The 17,949-nt window shown below is 34.8% G+C and overlaps 1 protein-coding gene across 1 annotated transcript in view; it reads right to left on the bottom strand.

The window, feature by feature from the left end:
- Positions 1-17,949, bottom strand: part of ESF1 (ESF1 nucleolar pre-rRNA processing protein homolog) — a 59,525-nt gene that overhangs the window by 28,087 nt on the left and 13,489 nt on the right. Inside the window, exons 7-9 of the mRNA XM_082669890.1 lie at positions 17,354-17,468; positions 15,525-15,672; positions 10,250-10,411 (exon numbers count right to left, since the gene is read on the bottom strand). Of these exons, the coding sequence (XP_082526016.1) occupies positions 10,250-10,411; positions 15,525-15,672; positions 17,354-17,468 (425 nt within the window). The remainder of the gene's footprint in view (positions 1-10,249; positions 10,412-15,524; positions 15,673-17,353; positions 17,469-17,949) is intronic.

The raw sequence follows: 17,949 nt of genomic DNA, 5'->3' as shown, positions 1-17,949 counted from the left end.
TTTTGACATACATAGGATCAGATTTTCAAGTTTATGCCAAATAATTTTACAGATAAAAGTTTTCCATGTCACTGAATGAGTAGATTGAGCTAAGGCTATCTCTTGATAGCTCATTTGATGAGAACTATCCCCCACCCTCAATGAAGATTATCATGAGAGTGGGGAAAGTACTTGTACACTCTCTTCCCCTAGTAGATTACATCAGGCAAACAGTGTCACTGTGTATTGAAAATAATACAGAGCCCCTCCCACACGATACCTGCAGATTCAACCTGCTTAGCTACCAGTTCAATCCACAATATTTTTACCAGCTTTACCTTGGACCTCAAAGTTTTAAATTATCATTGCATTATAGTCAGTGAGCAGTTGTCGACAATGGTCTAACCCAAAGGGCACTGAGAAAGGCTGGCAAATCTTTCAGAGCGCAGGAACATGGCATATGGTCCCAAAGTGGGATTAAGTTTTATATCAAACCAAAGATCTACAGAAAGTACTTATGCCTTTTCCTTTATGTGGCTTCAAACCTTGAGCCAACTGTAGAAACTAGATTTGATTTTGTGTATTTTATCAGCATTTCTGAGGAGGCTTCATAAATTAAAAAGTAAGAAGCTCCTTAGTTAGCACCATGAATTAACAGAACTGTTTCAAGATAAATGATAAGAGGCATGAAGATGTTCTACCCATAGGAATTTATCCCTAAGAAAATTCAATATAAGATTATGTCCTCCATAATAGCAAAACATTAGAAAGAGCCTAAAACATAAATTAGATACACAATGGAATGTGATGCAGGCATTATGATTAAAAGATTATTTAGAAACATGTAAAAATAAGTATGAGAAATGAAACAAAAAAGGTGAATGCAAAGTAGGAGTATAATCAACTACATGTGCCTGTAGAAGATAATGGATAAAAATGAATGTGTAATAGCTAAAACATGGAAGCAACTCAAGTGTCCATCAATGGATGAATTGGATAAGCAAAATGCAGCATATATACATATATATACACACATACATACCATGGAATATTACTCAGCCTTAAGAAGGATGCTACAACACAGATGAACCTTGAGGACATTCTGCTAACTGAAATAAGTCAGTGACAAAAAGACAAATACTGTATGTATGATTCCATTTATATGAGATACTTAGAGTAGCCAAAATCAGAGAGACAGAAAGTAGAATGGTGGTTGCCAGGGGCTGGGGGAGGGGCAATGAAGACTTGTTTAATGGATATAGAGATTCAGTTTTATAAAGATGAAAATGCATATGGAGATGGATGGTTGTGATGGCTGCACAATAGTATGAATGTTCTTAATACCACTGCACTACACACTTGAACATAGTTAAGATGGTAAAGTTTATGTTATGTATATTTTATCACAAAAAAATTGGGAAAAAAACCAAACGTGTTAAAGTAGTATAGGGTTATATGACTTTTCAATCTTAGAAAAAAAGGAACAGCAATAATGAAACTGCTGAAAGTAGTCTGAGTGAATTCTGTCAAAATAACACATGGAACATGTGTGTGAAAAATGACAGTGTGCTAGCCAGGCAGTCAGTATATAGAATGATGACGTGGGACAACCTCAAATAGAATAGGCAAAAGCTCTGCTTTAAAGACCAAAGAATTCACAACTTCAAACAAATCACCATAGCTGTGGGCTGCGGGAAAACAATACATGAAACACACTCTCTGGTCTTGAACCGACTTTGGGCAGATTGTAAATCTAACGCAAAGTCAAAAAAAGTACTACTGTCTGGAAATAGTAGCTACAGATGCAAACAGTACAACTGACATGACACACAGGCAGAGAGGGAAAGGACCACATTAAGAGAATCAGCCTAGATGCTGGCAACCAGAAGCACTTATTGATTTACGTATTTAATTGGGATCCTAAAACAGCAGACCAATTAACCTAAAACTTCAAAAGGTATGGGAATTTTTAGCACTTTCTGAAACTACTACTATTATAAAAATATCTTCAGTTCTGCTTTAGATCTTTTTTTTAAAAAACTTTTTGGAAAACTTAAAAAAATTAAATCTTAATACTAACAGAGAAAATTATTGTTAAAATAATCCAGTAACTTCTGAGAAATTTACTGGCAACTCTATGGAGAAAATGTGCTAGCTACCACTGTTTTTAGATAACCCTAGCTGCTTCTCATTTTTATTACACATTCCACAAATGATTTAATTTTTCTTTTTTGGGGGGCGGCACAGTAAAAGTTTCAGCTTATTACTGTACAAGGCCCTTATAGTCAACCTGTTAACTGGAAGATTTAAGGAAGGAATGGACACCTAAGTTTTAAAATTCAAGCTATGTATTAGCTGTGTACAAGTTATGATAGTGCACTGCAAACTGGTTTCCTCCCCATCACCAAAACATGAAGCAAACTGCAAATTCTTTTTAGCTTATTTTAGTTTTCCATTTAATGCTCTCCTCTACACTGAACTCAAAATTTTAAACATCTGGTTATTTTAAAAGTTCTGACCAAAAAACTGTTTTGCGACTATATTTCAAATAATGGATACACTGGCAATAAATGGAAATAAGAGATATAGCCAAAAGTAAATAGTGAACAGGTTTTGAGATGTCTGAAAATTAAAATGTTTGAAACCGGGCTGCCTAGCAAAATGAATGCCCAACTGATTCAAAACATTTTATTTCTAAATAAAGAATGAATAACACAATAGCCACAGATACAGGTCATTAATGTCTCTGTGTTTAAGCTTCCCATTGGGTCACTGAATAGAGAAACGGAGATGGAATAAAGATGGGGAAAAAGGAAGTACAAAGGATAAAGATCAGATACCAGAATCAAACAGAACTACAGCTGTGAAGCGTGGAGGAAAGAGTAAGTAGAGGGAGGAGGAGCTGCGACCCCACCTCTCGCCTCCGTGCGCGTGGGAGTCAAGAAAGACTCCTCTTGCAGGGTGAGACAGCAAGGAGTCCTTCCTTCTTCTCTGCCTTCCATGTCTCCTTCAAAAGACTAAGAATCCCACAGCTCTGGGTGTTTCCGACAAGATCTGCCCAGACACTAACAGTCTCACCACTAGTACAGCTTTAAGAGGTCAGTATTCATCTCATTATATCCTTTATCTCTATTTAATTCTGTCATCACAAGAAGTCCACAACTTCCAAATCATCCCTTCTCCTAAAAATATGCTGAATATTCCCATTCCCACCCTTCCCCAAAAAGAACATTTCTACACCTTAGTCCATCATAATCAGTCATTAATAGTTATTAACAAAATCCTCTTTATTCATTCCCTTGCTAATTTGAGTCTCACTGAAACCTGGTTCTTCTCTGAGGACACTGTTTCTCCTGCAGCTCTTCTAGGTGGTGAATTTTTTTTCTCCCACAGTCTGTCCATCTTGCTACTCACTGCCAACTCCAGTCCACTGGCTGGTCTTCCTCCTAAAGTCCCCAACTTTTAGTAACATGTTATCAGACTACACCACCTACTCCCCCGTTACTGCAGAGATCTAATGACTATAGTCACACCCCTCACTTTTTGAACAGCTAAGCTTTGGCTCACTGCCACTCTCTCCAATTCTAGCCCTGTCATAATTCTTGGTGATTCCAATGTCCACACAGATGACTGTTCCAACACCCTGTGCCTCACAGTTCACTGACTATTATTCCATACTCCCTGTAATCTCAGAAACTCCCCCCATAACTAGAACTGTCATTACCCAAACTGCAAACACACCATAATCTTAATTTCAAGTATCCTACTCCTCAACCACTAGCTCCAATCCTTCCATTTTATTCTCTCTAGTACCCCAAGGCTAACAATTCTTTTGTCTCACAGGGACCTACAGTCCATCAATCCTCTGACCTTTCCCCCATCCGTCATCCCAATATACCCTCATTTCCCTCCTAACCCAACATAGATACTACGGTCCATCATTACAATCGCCCCCTCCCCACCTCATCCCTACTCTCAGCTGGTGACTTTACTTCCCATTTCACTAGAAAAATATAAGCAAATAGAAGTGTACCACAAGCTCCCACCACCATTTCTACTCATTACTCTCTGTGACCATATTCCTTCCCTTCTCTCCTGTTACAATGGATGAAATGCCCATGCACATCTACCAAAGGCCAATTCCTCCACTCGAGCAAAAACATTCCAACTCCTTTTGCCTACTTTAGAATGTAGTTCTCTGCATCATTTTTTCCTGTCTGTGGATCACTCCCAGAAGTAATATAGCATGCTGTTATTTCCCTCTCATATTAAAGAAAAATGCTCTCTTGATCTCACTTTCCCTTCCAGTTTCTAGAGGGAGTTCTACTAGCATAAGTTAGAATGCTAACTACCAAATGTAGAAGAAATGACAGAAACAGAAAATCAATATTCTGCAACTAACAATATAATAACTGATTCAAGCAAGGATCTATAAATCTATAAAAATCTATAACATCACCAAGTAAAATGTTGGGGAACAGGATATTCACACACTGCACAAATTACCTATCAGTTACAAAAGAAAAAGTGGAGCTTTATGATGGAAAAATCAGTAGGACACCACCTTAACTGAGTGAGCAAAGTTAACAGCACAAAAAATGGGACAAACTGACATTATGTGCCTCCTGATGTGAAGCAATGGGAAGTATACAACATCATTCATGGAAAATTCTTGCCAAAAACTTTTCAGCTGAATTGTGAGGAAACAATCAGACAAATCCATACTGTGGGTATTCTATAAGTCAACTACTGTAGACACTTTAAAAATGACTAGTCCTGGATTAGGAAAAAACACTGTAAAGAATATTACTGGAATGAGTGAGAAATTTGACTACTATTTTAACGATATTAAATTCCCTTAGTGTGGTAACAGTGTCACGCTTATGTAGAAGAATGTCTTTGTGTTTGGAAGTTACACGTCGAAGTATTTTTTTAAGGATGAAGTGTGATGACGCCTGCAACTTCCTAATCGTCAAATATTTTAGAAAAAGGAGTTGTCTCTCCTAACTGTCTCCAATTCCACACTCCTCATTCTCTCCTAACCCCATTAAGCTCATCCTCCCCATTCTACCAAAACTCTTCAATGGTCTCTACATTGCTAAATCCCATGGTTTTTCTTAGTCTGTATTTTACTGACCCATCTTCTCACTGAAATGCATTCTTCACTTGGGCACCTGGATACCCCACAACCCTGAATTTCCTCCTTTGCTTCAGGTAGCTTCTTCCCAGCTGCCTCTGGATGGTCCCTGCTCAACTCTCCTCAACCTCTAAATGCTGGAGTACTCCAAGTGATCAATTTTTGAACCTCTTTTCTTTTCTACCTACAATCACTCCGTTGGTGTTCTTTACTTACAGAGATCTGTACAATGAAGATTCTCAAATTTATATCTCCGGTCTTGACCTCTTCCCTGAACTTTAAACTGGATATCCAACTATCTCCTTGGCATGTCTATTTCAATATATAATAGGCACCTTACATGTGACGAAGAGAATTTTTGAAGTTCCCCTGAAAACCTGTCCAACCCACAATCTTTATTATCTCAGGATTATTATAATAGCCTCTTGACTGATCTCCCCAATTCTGTCCCTCCCTGCCACTTTAATCTACTCTCAAGTAGAGCAGCCAGATTGGTCCTGTTAAAAATAAGTCAGCTCCTCTTTTTATTGTATCTATGGGATGATGGATGCTAACTAAACTTATGGCAGTAATCATTTTACAATATATGTAAGTCAAACTATTATGCTGTACACCTTAATCGTATACAGTAACATATGTCAATTATATGTCAATAAAACTGGAAAAATACCAAGTCAGATCTTATTGCTCCTCAGCTTAAATACTCCAATGGTTTCTCATCTCACTCAGAGATGTTCAAGCCCTTAAAATGGCCTGCAAGACCCTCATGATCTGGCCCCATTAACTCTCTGACATCATCCATTATTCTCTCCTTCACTCACTCACTGTGGTCACACTGTTCTCTGTGCTGCTCCTCAAACACACTAGATAAGCCACAGCTTCAAGGCCACTCACTTGCTAACCCCTCTGCTCGCACAATCTCCTCTGCATGGCTCACCCCCGACCTCCACTTCCTTTAGTCTCTGCTCAAATATCTTTCTTACTAAAGACTTATCTGTCTCCCCTTAACCAGAAATATAAGCTTTATGAGGTCAAGGATTTGTATGTTTTGCTCACATGGTGTCTAGAATGGTTCTTGGCATATGCTCAATATTTGAAGGAAAGTTCAGGCACTGCAGGATGATGAGTAGAAAAAAGACCAGACATCCTTTTCACCTGTGTCTATTAATCAGGAGATAACTAAGAAAAAGAGGACTTTTATCATATCTAATTTCCTTTAAGATTATAGACAAAGAAACATGTCATTATCTGTTCATATGCTGGATGAAATTTCAAAGATTAAAATACACGGCTTGCAGTATCTACAACAAAAAATTATTATCACATAAATTATTAGGGGAGGTTATTTAATATATGAGATAAAACTCATTATGCTTTATTTATATGTATATTACAAATTCCCTAATGAAGCGCATTCATCGATAAAGTCTCAATATGCTAATTACATGTGTTACTTTCTCTACTCATCAAAATGAGTCAGGCAGGATACCTTATTAGCAACACATTGAGATGGGCAATGTTACTCCACATCAAAACAATGAATTACAACGTTCCTTAAAAATCTTAAAATTCAACATTTTTAATCATTTATAATCTCAATTAATAACGCTGTATTATCACACCTCCATGAGAAACTAAAACATCAAGAGAAAGAGTAGTTCACTCCAGTTGTTACACCCATGTACCTGTTATCTGCCTCCCTTAACACTTACCCTCGAAGAATTAAACTCCTAATGTTACTACACTGTATAATCCAACGTGAAAAGATAGGAAGTTTAAACAGTCTAAACTAAAATTTCTTTCAAGCCACGCCAAGTGCAGCAACTGTTAGTGATTATTAAGAGTACTTATTTTTCTGCAGTTTAATATTTTGGAAATTCAAGCCACAGAAAAACTGATGCATGATATACTATAATCTCATACTGACCCTCTGTGGTTTTCTGAAGTATAACATCAAAAAAGTCCTGCGGTTCAGGGTAATTGTTACTGGGAACATACATTTCTTAAGACACAAATTCAACAAAATACACGTATGACATGAATAGTACTGTGTAGCTTACAAAGTACTCTATAATATCTCAAATTAAGCAAGAAAGGTATTATTAGTCCCACTTTCCAAATAAGTAAACTGAGATCCTGAAAGAGTAGTTCATTTTTCTCACTTAACATGTCTAGTATGTAAAAGACCCTTTACATTTGCATACACAAAGAAAACGTATGCACGCACTTGTGTGCACGTCCATACCAAAGATTCACAGGGTAATAATACCCCATACGGGGCCTTCAAAAATACTATGGTTAAAGACTTTAAAAAATGCATTATATAGCAAAATATCAACTTTCCTTCATTCATCTAAGAGTAAAAATTACATAGCGAATGTTGATGATAATTCCATGAAACTGGCACTTTCATCATTGCTGAAGGCATTAAAAACCGGTACAACCCTTTTGGAAAGCAATTTGGCAGTAATCTCAAGACACAAAAAGTGTCCGTGTCCTTTCCTAGTAATTCCATTTCTGGGAAGCTAGCCTACGAAAATAATTTAAAATATGGAAAAAGCTATAGATTATTTATAACATTCTAGATGTTTGGCATCTGAGATTTTAAATTTGAGGCTTGGACACTGGTAGTTTTAACAGCTTGTGAGAGAACCACAGGTTGATCCATAGCATATGTAAAGCGGCTATGTGAGTGAGGAAGTCATGTTACTAACTGATGAGTGAGCCTCACTGCCAGCATTAGCTTCTCCTTGTGGTCTCTACAAGTTCTCACATGCACAGACGTTTCTAAAATGGGGTGGGTGGGTGGGAATAAGCATCTTTGTTAAAAAATTGTTTTTATAAGTAAAAGGCCCTAAAATAGCAAGCCTATTACTTGGCTGGTGATAAAAGTGAAGAGATCTAAGGAAGTACTGATATTTGTGGGTTTGGGAATGGTAACAGCCTTAGATCAAATTTCTTTTCAATGCCATGGGCCTATTGTAATGAAAGATCAGAAACATGACTAAATATTCAACAATAGAAAAATGATAAATTAAACCACAATCTACCTAATCACTCAGTGGCTGAATAAGGGTAACGGAATTACAGATGCTAATTTTTCATTTTACATTTTCAAAATATTTTATATGACATTAATATCACATCCACAAATAGCAAAGTCAAGATAAAAATGTACTGCTAAATATAAAAGGGAACAGTTACTAATTCATCACATGAGATCAGCATAACCCTGATACCAAAAGCTAATTAAGGACATTTCAAGAAACGAAAACTATAGACAAATATTCCTCATTAACACAGGTTCAAAAATCTTTTATGAAACATTACTAAACTGAGTCCAGGAATATAAAAAAAGTACAATGAACCATGACTAAGTGAGGTTTATCCTAGGAAAACTGTACTGCTTAAATCTTCCTATGTATCACTTTTTGGTATTTGCACTACATAACTGTACTAATAAAGACAAAGGTTAGATCTGGCCCACTCAATATAGCTCTAAAATATTTAATATAAAACTCTGCAATCAACTTTATTTTAAATCTTCTTTCTCAAATAGTCACCTGAATACCTCAATTTAAAATATGTTCATTTAAAATATCTTCATTCAATAAGCTCATTCTAAGATTAGAATTAAGCTACAATTACAACATACTTGACTAAAAGACAAAATTCAACATTTCTTGGAATCATAAATCCAAGGACGTCATATAAAAAAATTTCTTCACACATCTCTGAGTGGTATGGTTGTATTGCCTTATTGTGAGACTTACTGACAAAGGACACTCAACTCCTTAAAGCAGCCTCTGTGCTCTTCTGATGAACAATCCTAATGATATAGAGAATTCCTCTTTACCTTACACTGAAATCTACTTTCCTTCAACTTTTATCCACTGGTAAAAGCACTGACTTCTGAGGTAGTATGTGAGATTAAGTCTCTGTTTACATACTCAGTCTCCAAGTACTTGAAAATTACTATTAAGTCACTTTTTAGACTTTTCCTCTCCAAGCTAAATTAATTGAGTTCTCTCAACCACTGTTCATAGGATAACACTACTAAACTTCATTTTTTCTTACCACCACTTCCTGCAAAAGCCAAACATTTAAAACAAATGGGTTATAACATAGCACCATGTTCCTATAGAAATAGGCAGAAGATATGTGTATATCCTAATAAATTTACTGCAAGAGTCAATCAATCCTCAAATATCAAAATATCCTAGTTTCCGCCCCCTCAAATAAAAACAACCTAACAGATATTTTACTCTCAGTGCAAAAACATACTAGTGTAAGAAACAGAAGTAACTGAATATAGAACAGTTAATGCAATGGTGCTATAAGTAGTATTTTTTCATCTAGAGACGAATTGAGGCTAAAAGAATTGAATCCTTGTCAAAAATTATACCTACCTTTAAAAGATATACATATATGTAAAAAGCAGTAATTTGCAAAAAAAACCCCACATTATTTGCAAAGGTACATGCTGATTTGCCCAGGATGGTTAAGAAAAAATGCATATGCTAGAAAACAACCCTCCTTTATCCTAGCTTTTTCTTTGTTTAGCTTTGACATGGTTTTAATGTTATTGTACTAGTATTGGGTTATTGAACTCTTCAAGGCAGTTATAAAAACCACTTACGATGCTATACTTCTTTGTTCAAAAATACTCAAACATTGCACAACTGAGATGGAAAACTATGTATTACATATTTTGTGTTAGTGAAACCTCACTAATTAAAGTCTAGTAGCAGTTACTGGAGAAAAGTCCACTTATTAATAACATATTTTGAAAAAAAGTTTAATGACTTTAGAATACATGGTGCCTGGATTCAAATTTCTATAACCTGGGAATACTGGAATCAAACCTAGGAAAGGTCTACTTTTATAAATGGATAATTTGTAGTTAGTAAATTAAAGAGACAAAGAATAAGCCACAGGAGTAGAAAACGCTGGTGCTAAAGTGAATTAAATCATGCATGCAGATATCATGTTATCTTCCTCACCAAAACACTCCTTGAAAATGTGATTTTTTTAAAGTTTATGTTTCCAAAGAGTTGATCTTCGTTTCTTTTATATGCAACATCCCCAAACGAAGGAAAACAAGTGAACATTTAGTTAGTATCTAATTCTTACCTGGAACCCACTTAATTTCCATTTCCATATCATTTTCTTTGCCTTTCTTTTCTTTTTCTTGAATAACTTGCAAGAGCTGCCTATATTTAGCAATTTGTTCTTCATCATCCTTCTGGCTTCTTTTTGTTTTCCCACCTTCTTCTACACTGACTCCATCATCACCTAACAAAAAAATCAATTTCATTTAATACACAGAAATAATTTACTTCTAACTTCAGTGTTTAATCTCAGTCACTGCAGCACCCTTCTAAACAATGTCAGATACACTATAACAATAGAATATCAAAATCAGACTTAAATTTCTTAATACAAAATGAGTTAAATGACTTAGGTCTTGTTTATGATAAAAATCAGTTGCAATATAAGTTAGCATGGTCACAATATTACACTTGGGAATCTCTTTTTACTAAAATTCATATTTCAAAATAATCCTGTAGTCATGTAACATCCTTAGACTTTTCCGCCCTGCAAGCAAGATAGCAGGGATGGCACTTTTTTCCTCTTTATGTCTCCCACCATCCAACAGTGTGGCTTTAAAATGTATGGTCAATAAAAGGAGCCTGAATAGTGTTGAGATGCATCTGATAAATGGATTTAGCCATTCATGCTGATGATACAGATAAAGGAAGTTGCCTGTGATCCAAAACAAAGAATAATGAGTCCTTTCCATTTGATAGTGAGCAAGCATGCTTACTCTCAGGATCTCATTAATACATTAAGAATAAAAATGAATAAATTAGAAGTTTGTGCAATTAATTTCCTCATGTGGAAAATATTCACGTTTACATTTCCTAATTTCATAAAAATAATTATAATACAACGGAACAGTATAAAATTCATGGGCAAAAAATACGAAAGAAAACTAATACGTGAAAAGTTTGTTTGCTCTATATTTCCACTGTAATTCTCCAAGTCAAAAACATAAATTAAGAACCTGGGTTTTAATGCAAAACATACTTACTGAATTGACTAAATGTCCCCAGTATAGGAAAATTTAGAAGTAGCATACAGAAGACCCTCCCTTCTATGAGCTACGGCTAACTGGTCACTAAATATGTCTGACATTATTAAGCATTCAGCTGTGAAACATCAACGTTAACAGACTGTCCTTACATTTTCAAAAAGGTGATGTGAAAAAAATTGGTTAAGTAAATGTTTTTATAGTTTTTTTCTCTAAATGAATAAAAAATAGTCCACGACATTCTTTCCATCCTATCACACTTTTACATTTTCACTCAAACAGCTGAAATTCATTTTTTTCCTGTTTGTGCTTTGTGCCACAATAATAATGTTGGATGGAATTCTGTCATGTATCCCGTAATTCAATGGATAAAACATCAGGAACACATTAACAAAATGGCAATGTATTTCTTTCTATTAAATGCTTACTTCTGAAAATATAATTAGAAGCAAGCTCCTTCCAGGTTGAAATTTTAGTGGTAAGTCTCTGATGGCCTACTTTAAATTGATTTTTTTCCAGTACTAAAATTTTACTTTCTGAATCTCTAAAATGTGGGTTAACTCATGGAAGTCTGTTTTTTCCCAATTCAAGGACAAAACTTTGTGAAAGCCTTAATAATATAAAAGGAGAAAAAAATTAACTGTAAATGTAAGAAACCCTGGTATAATCTCTTATAAACTACAACAGGAACATATAGTAACTCTAAGGCATTCAAATATACTAAATGTATCTATCAGAGGTACTAAACTATAGATTAAAATGACTTTGCAATCAATTAAAATACTGAAGAAAAATAAAAATGCATGCTTTAAAAAAAATTAGTATATTTCAAACAAAAAGCCATTAATCCTTAAAGTTTTAGAAGTAAAGACATATGACATGAGGTAGTATGCTAAGACTTTACATACATTATCTCAATTTTTCCAACTATGAGCAGGTACTATTATGATCCTCATTTCATACCTTTGGAAAGAAAAGGCTTGAGGGCTAAGAAAACCTAACCTAAGTAACTTCACTATGTGGTGAAGTCAGGAATTGAATCAGCAAAGCCCAAGACCTTAACAAGAATATATTGACAAATTAATGGTTATCTTCCCATAATATTTACTGCCCTAATGTATTCAATAATGTCATTTCAAAATCTAGTTAAGTTCTCCCAAAGCAAACAAAGAAAACCTATTTGAAAAACTTGTATTCAATCCTCTTAAGAATACACGGAATGATATTTTTTCCTTTATCTTAGAGCTGCTACTAAAGAAAAACTATCCAGAATTTTCAGAAAAGTGTTAAATGACCATATAGTATATAAATAAAAGAAAATGTAGATAAATTAGTGTATCTATGGGGGTAAAAAATGTAAAGGCTATTTGAGAAAGACTCAGCTGTTCTGTATACACTAAAAATAACATGGTCACTCAACTGTTTGGAATGCCAAAGAAATTAACAAGCAACAGCCATCAAGGCCTTAAATATGAAGGCTTTTGTGTCCATATAACTACCACTGCAAATCATATACTTTTTCAAAGATTATTAGATACCTAAGAAATTATGTGGTTTTATTAATATGAGATTTCTGAACAAAGAAACTGGAATGATTAAACATGATTCTCCATTCAATGCGTAAACAGAGTTCAAGAGTAATACTTTATGAAAAACTTAGATCAGTGAAGCAATATCTTCAATAGGCTAAAATCATAGGATCTTAAGAAAGTTAAGGTTTAATGGTCCTATGATAATACTAAAGAAGCATTTTAGGATTTATTTAATTTCACATTTACAAAATTGTAAATTATAAAAACAATATATATGCAAAAGAAAACCCAAAAGGACAGGTATGAAAAATGTCAGGCTATAAATAAAAGTAAAAATATTCACTCCTGCTAATTTAAAATACCTTATGTTTAACTTTTATGGTTCATTTGCTGTCAGCACATAATTCTATCTTACTCATAATTGTGCATGGTTGAGAATTCATCTAATAAACAAAAATGAAAGTGTGAAGATATCTGGGAGAGAGTATCAACCAAAAACTAATAAGAAATTACAATCAAGCAACCAAATTTCCAAACAGAGCCAGATCCAATATAAGGGAAAAGGGGTTTTTTGGCCCTATTTTTAAAAAATGAGCTATTCTAAGCAAACAACATATATAATTTAAAAATACACCATCGATCATTTTAATCGTCAAAAAAATTTTTAGATAAAGATATAGACAATCTGAGAACTTCTGCTTCCATTAATGGGAAGCTAGGTACACTTCAGACCAACCATTTTACTGAGGACATCAAGCTGGATGAAGTGTTTAAAAAAATCTTTTTAAAAGATTCAGAGGGATTTAAAAAAGAAAAAAAGAAAACTTCAAAGAACTGACAAATTAGTGAAGAATTACCAAGTCAAAATCAAGAAGATGGTGATCAGAGAGATGACCCCAGTGTTCAAGACCTATTTGCCCTGAGTGCATGTACTGATCTACCAAAGAAACAGCTGTGAGACTAACCTATAGTTCTGGCAGCCTGACAGGCTAAGAAGACAAAAGTTAAAGAAACAGCTAGTACCCCCACATTTGGGTCCCACAGTAGGGACCCAAAAGGATATACTCCAGGGCAAGGGTCAACCAGAAGTAAACTAGCTCTCACACAGACCTGCATTGCCCACTAGGTCCAGGGAACCTCAAGTCTTAAAATTTGGAGTGATGTGGTTCCAGAATGACCAGAGTAAATGAAAGTCCTCTCTGATGAGACACTCTCACCTCAAATATCAAACCGGCACAAAAAGTTAACCAGGCATACAAGTGAACAGGAGAAGTATCTTGTAAAGTAACAGAAATCAACTCCAAAAGATTTGAAAAAATACTGAAATTATCAGACATACACTACAAAAACATGTTTCCTCTGTTTACAGAAATAAAAGAAGGCACTGAAAATAACTGCAATGAGTAAAAAACGTTAAAAAGTTGATATTGCTGACCTGAAAAATAGTCAAACTGGACTTTTACAAGTAAAAAAATATAATAATCAAAATTAACTCAATGAACAGTCCATCAGCAGATTCAACACTGCTGAAAAGAGAATTAGTGGACTGGAAGATAGCTAAGAAAAAATATTCAGAAAGCAACACAGAAATACAATAGATAAAAAATACAGGAGAGAAACAACATGGAAGTTACAGTGAAACGATCTAACATATATTTAATTGGAGTCCCAGAGGAGAGGGGAGAAGAAACACCTGAACAGATAATGGCTGAGAATATTCCAAAACTGATTGAAAGATACCACGCCACAAATGCAAGAAACCCAACCAACCCCAAGCACAATAAATTAAAAAAATCTATTCTTAGTTCATATTAAAACTGCAGAAAAACAAAAAGGAAGAGAAAACTTTAAAAGCAGTCAATGAATAAAATCCAGGCAACCTTCAAAAGACTGAAAAAAGTAGACCGACGGCTGACTTCTCAAAAACAACAATGAAGCCAGAAGCCAGCAGGATATTATCCTCAATGTGGAGACAGGAGGACTGTCCACCTAGAATTTTTTTACCAGTGAAGATATCTTCACAAATAAGGCAAAAAAGGAAATTTTTAGAGTAAACTAAAATTCAAGAGCTTGACACCAGTAGATACTACTGGAAATTATCAAAGATATACTTAGGGCAGAAGGAAAATGATCCCAGACAGAAGTATGAGATTTAGAAAAGAATAAGGAGCAAAAGTAGTATGGAAAATGTGGGTAAATTTAAACAAAAGAGTAATATTAATGTCCTATGGGACTTAAGAATTACAATATACAGAATAGCATGAAAGTTGTTTTAAGATTCCTTGTATTCTCTAGGAGGATAAAAATATTAATTAGCATTAAACTTTAATAAGGACACAAGTCATGATTTCTAGGATAATCACTAAATGGACAGAAAGAGTCTACTTTGTAAACTAATTGAGCAGAAAAATGGAATGTAAAAAATAATCCAAAAGAAGTTCTTAGTTTAAAAAGGGGGGGTAATAAAGCATTTCACTAGTTTAAGTGATTGCATTACTACAACAATCATGACTAGTTTAAAAGCCCAGACTTTTTTGTGAGGTCAGGGTTTCAAAGAGTTTTTGGTTAAAGAAATTCAGGCTAAGAAAATACCTTTAAACAAAAAATTTCAATTACTATCTAAAGGTGTATATAATACTGTGTATGTGAGCTTACTTCACAGACAGTTTGAAGATTAGTTTGATATTCCCTTTTAAGCTACTGTCAAACTTATTTCCATTAGTAAGTCTAGTTTAGGTATCCAAATGCTTACAAATGTAGAACACCAAAAGATGAACAGTACCTTGTAGCTCCTCTTCTATCTCTTCTTCGTCTTCACTAGAGGAAGCTAAGTAGGCTTGAAAATCCATGTCCAAAAGCTCTTCCTTTTTAAACTTCCTGTTGAGTGTTGTAATTCTTTCATGATCTGTCTCATCCCAAGTGATCTCCACCTTTCACCAATGAATAAGAAAAAAAACAACAAATAAAATAAAAATGGAAATGTCAGCAACCCAAACTTGTTAAAGAATATTTATCGTTAATTTGTATGTTTAACAGTAAACTAAAAAAGTTAAGATGTGCTAAAACAAATAATAAATAACATGCTTAATGAAAAGTTTTCTACCTGTGGAAAGGGAACCATTTCAATTAACCTGTGCCTTCATCCTCCTAACTCTTTACTATATGCAAGGTACTCTATTATTTGGAGTAAAAATTCATCAGTGTATGGACTGATTGTGGTGAAAAGAAACAAGAAAATGCACTAGTGAAAAAAGTAACATTATTATGAATGAGTCAAGACATGTTTTTCACCTGGAGTTCTAGGCATTTCAGGAGGTCTACAAACTGTCTGAAATTTGCTGATAAAGCTTTCAACACAACCTCAGTGTCGTCCATTTTCCAAAAGAGATTAAGAACCACTGATGAAAAAGGCATCTATTTGTTGGAAGTACAGTAAACCCCCACAACACAGGAATTCATCTATAACATCATCGGTCTTGTGATTGGCTCCTGTCTTCTATGTAGCCCCCATTCTCAGAGTCCAGTTAGAGGTTTAATCTTCATCACAGGGCAGGTCCCACATCCTTGCTGTTTTTCCCCCTCAGGCTAATCTTTCCAGTTCAGGACAACAAAATGGGCACCAAGAGATCCAATCCTTAAAACAGTTGCCATTGTCAGAGAAATTCCAGCTAGTCACCATTCAGAATTACTCTTATTCCGATAATTAAGACTGAGCTGATAACCACAAAACCACTGATGGAACTGGAACAGATGTGGATGATACAGCCAGACCATAGGAACTCCAGACTGGCTGGCTGGATAGGCTTGCCCATTTTTCAGTCTTGAAAATAACATGATCCTACATTTTATGTGACTGAATCTTTTAGACTTCACTTATTGCATACTGGTGGGGTTTCCCTGTACTCAGTAACTAATTAAGGCCACACAGTACCCACAGGCTGCAGGTGACAGATACAGCAGCTCTCTTTCTGACACCAGCCTATCCTCAGAAGAGCACAGTGGCTTGTTACAAAAAAGGCAATGAGAAGCCTGTATGGCTGCTGCAGAGTCCAGCTGTGGATAGAAGGTATATGGAGTAGAAGAGCAGAGAAACTAGGCAGCTAAGTAACAAACTAATTCAATAAAAATCTTTTGGCTGTTCATTATTAAGCATTAATGTGACATCTAGTAGTCCTGAATTATTCTACTTCAATTGTTTTTAGAATTTTGGATCATATCTGCAGAAAAAATGTGTTTCTATTTTTAAATTTCCACTGGTTTTAACTGTGATTTGAAGTAATCTGTTACCTCCTTACCCCTACTCCCTAGGATATTAATAACTAACATATTACTTATTAAAGAATCTAGTTAAGTAACACTCTATGGGAAAGATAGAAGAGAAAAAAGAACATTTGCAGGTAATTGACTCAGGCTTAAAGGCATAACAAAAATTTGAAAATAGGTTCCAACACATGTGGGAGATAAAAATGCAAATACACCTGTGTTTGATTTCTATTTGTACTTATGCTTTAAAATTTTGAATCCTTTCCATTTCTAAAGATGCTGTAAGTAAATAACTCTTTTCTTAAAAAAATTGAGTCCAGCTATATATTTTCTAAAGTTGAGAAATACCGTTGATGTTCCCATTGCAGCAGATGTGAAATATCTTGGCTTATATGCTGTTAAATCCACTTCTGAGGCTACATCCTTGGGCTCATCATCAAAAGTAATATCATCTGGTATAAACCTAAGAAACAAAGAAAAAAATAAATTTATTTAAACATATGCTGCAGTGATAAACAACCAGAGTTTAGATTCTCTTCTAATTAGGTATAGTGTATACATACACACCATATAAGAGATTCTACAGAACACACATGTAGATGAAGCAAACAATGTTAGAAATAACCTTGGCACAAAATTTCTGAAATTCCTAAGCTATAAATCTGTAATTCCACCAAATTTGAGTGAAGTCTGTGTAGGCAGAAACCCTGCGTTAGGAGTCAGTTAATATGAGTCAGGTGTAAACACACATGGGTCCCTCATGTTTCAAAAAGACCTAGATTCCTGATAGCTCAGTCATTGGCTTGCTATATGATATTCTGAAGATCAAATATAATTATTAATGGGTAAGTGCTCTGAATATAAAGTATCATACATATGAGGTGTCACTGAAAATAAGGAAAAGCTTAAGGTTGATTCTTCAAGATTAAAAAAATCTTAACAAT

The sequence above is a fragment of the Grampus griseus genome (assembly GCF_964374135.1).
Source record: "Grampus griseus genome assembly, chromosome: 14".
Lineage (NCBI taxonomy): Eukaryota > Metazoa > Chordata > Mammalia > Artiodactyla > Delphinidae > Grampus > Grampus griseus.
This window is presented reverse-complemented; position numbering and strand designations above follow the sequence as displayed.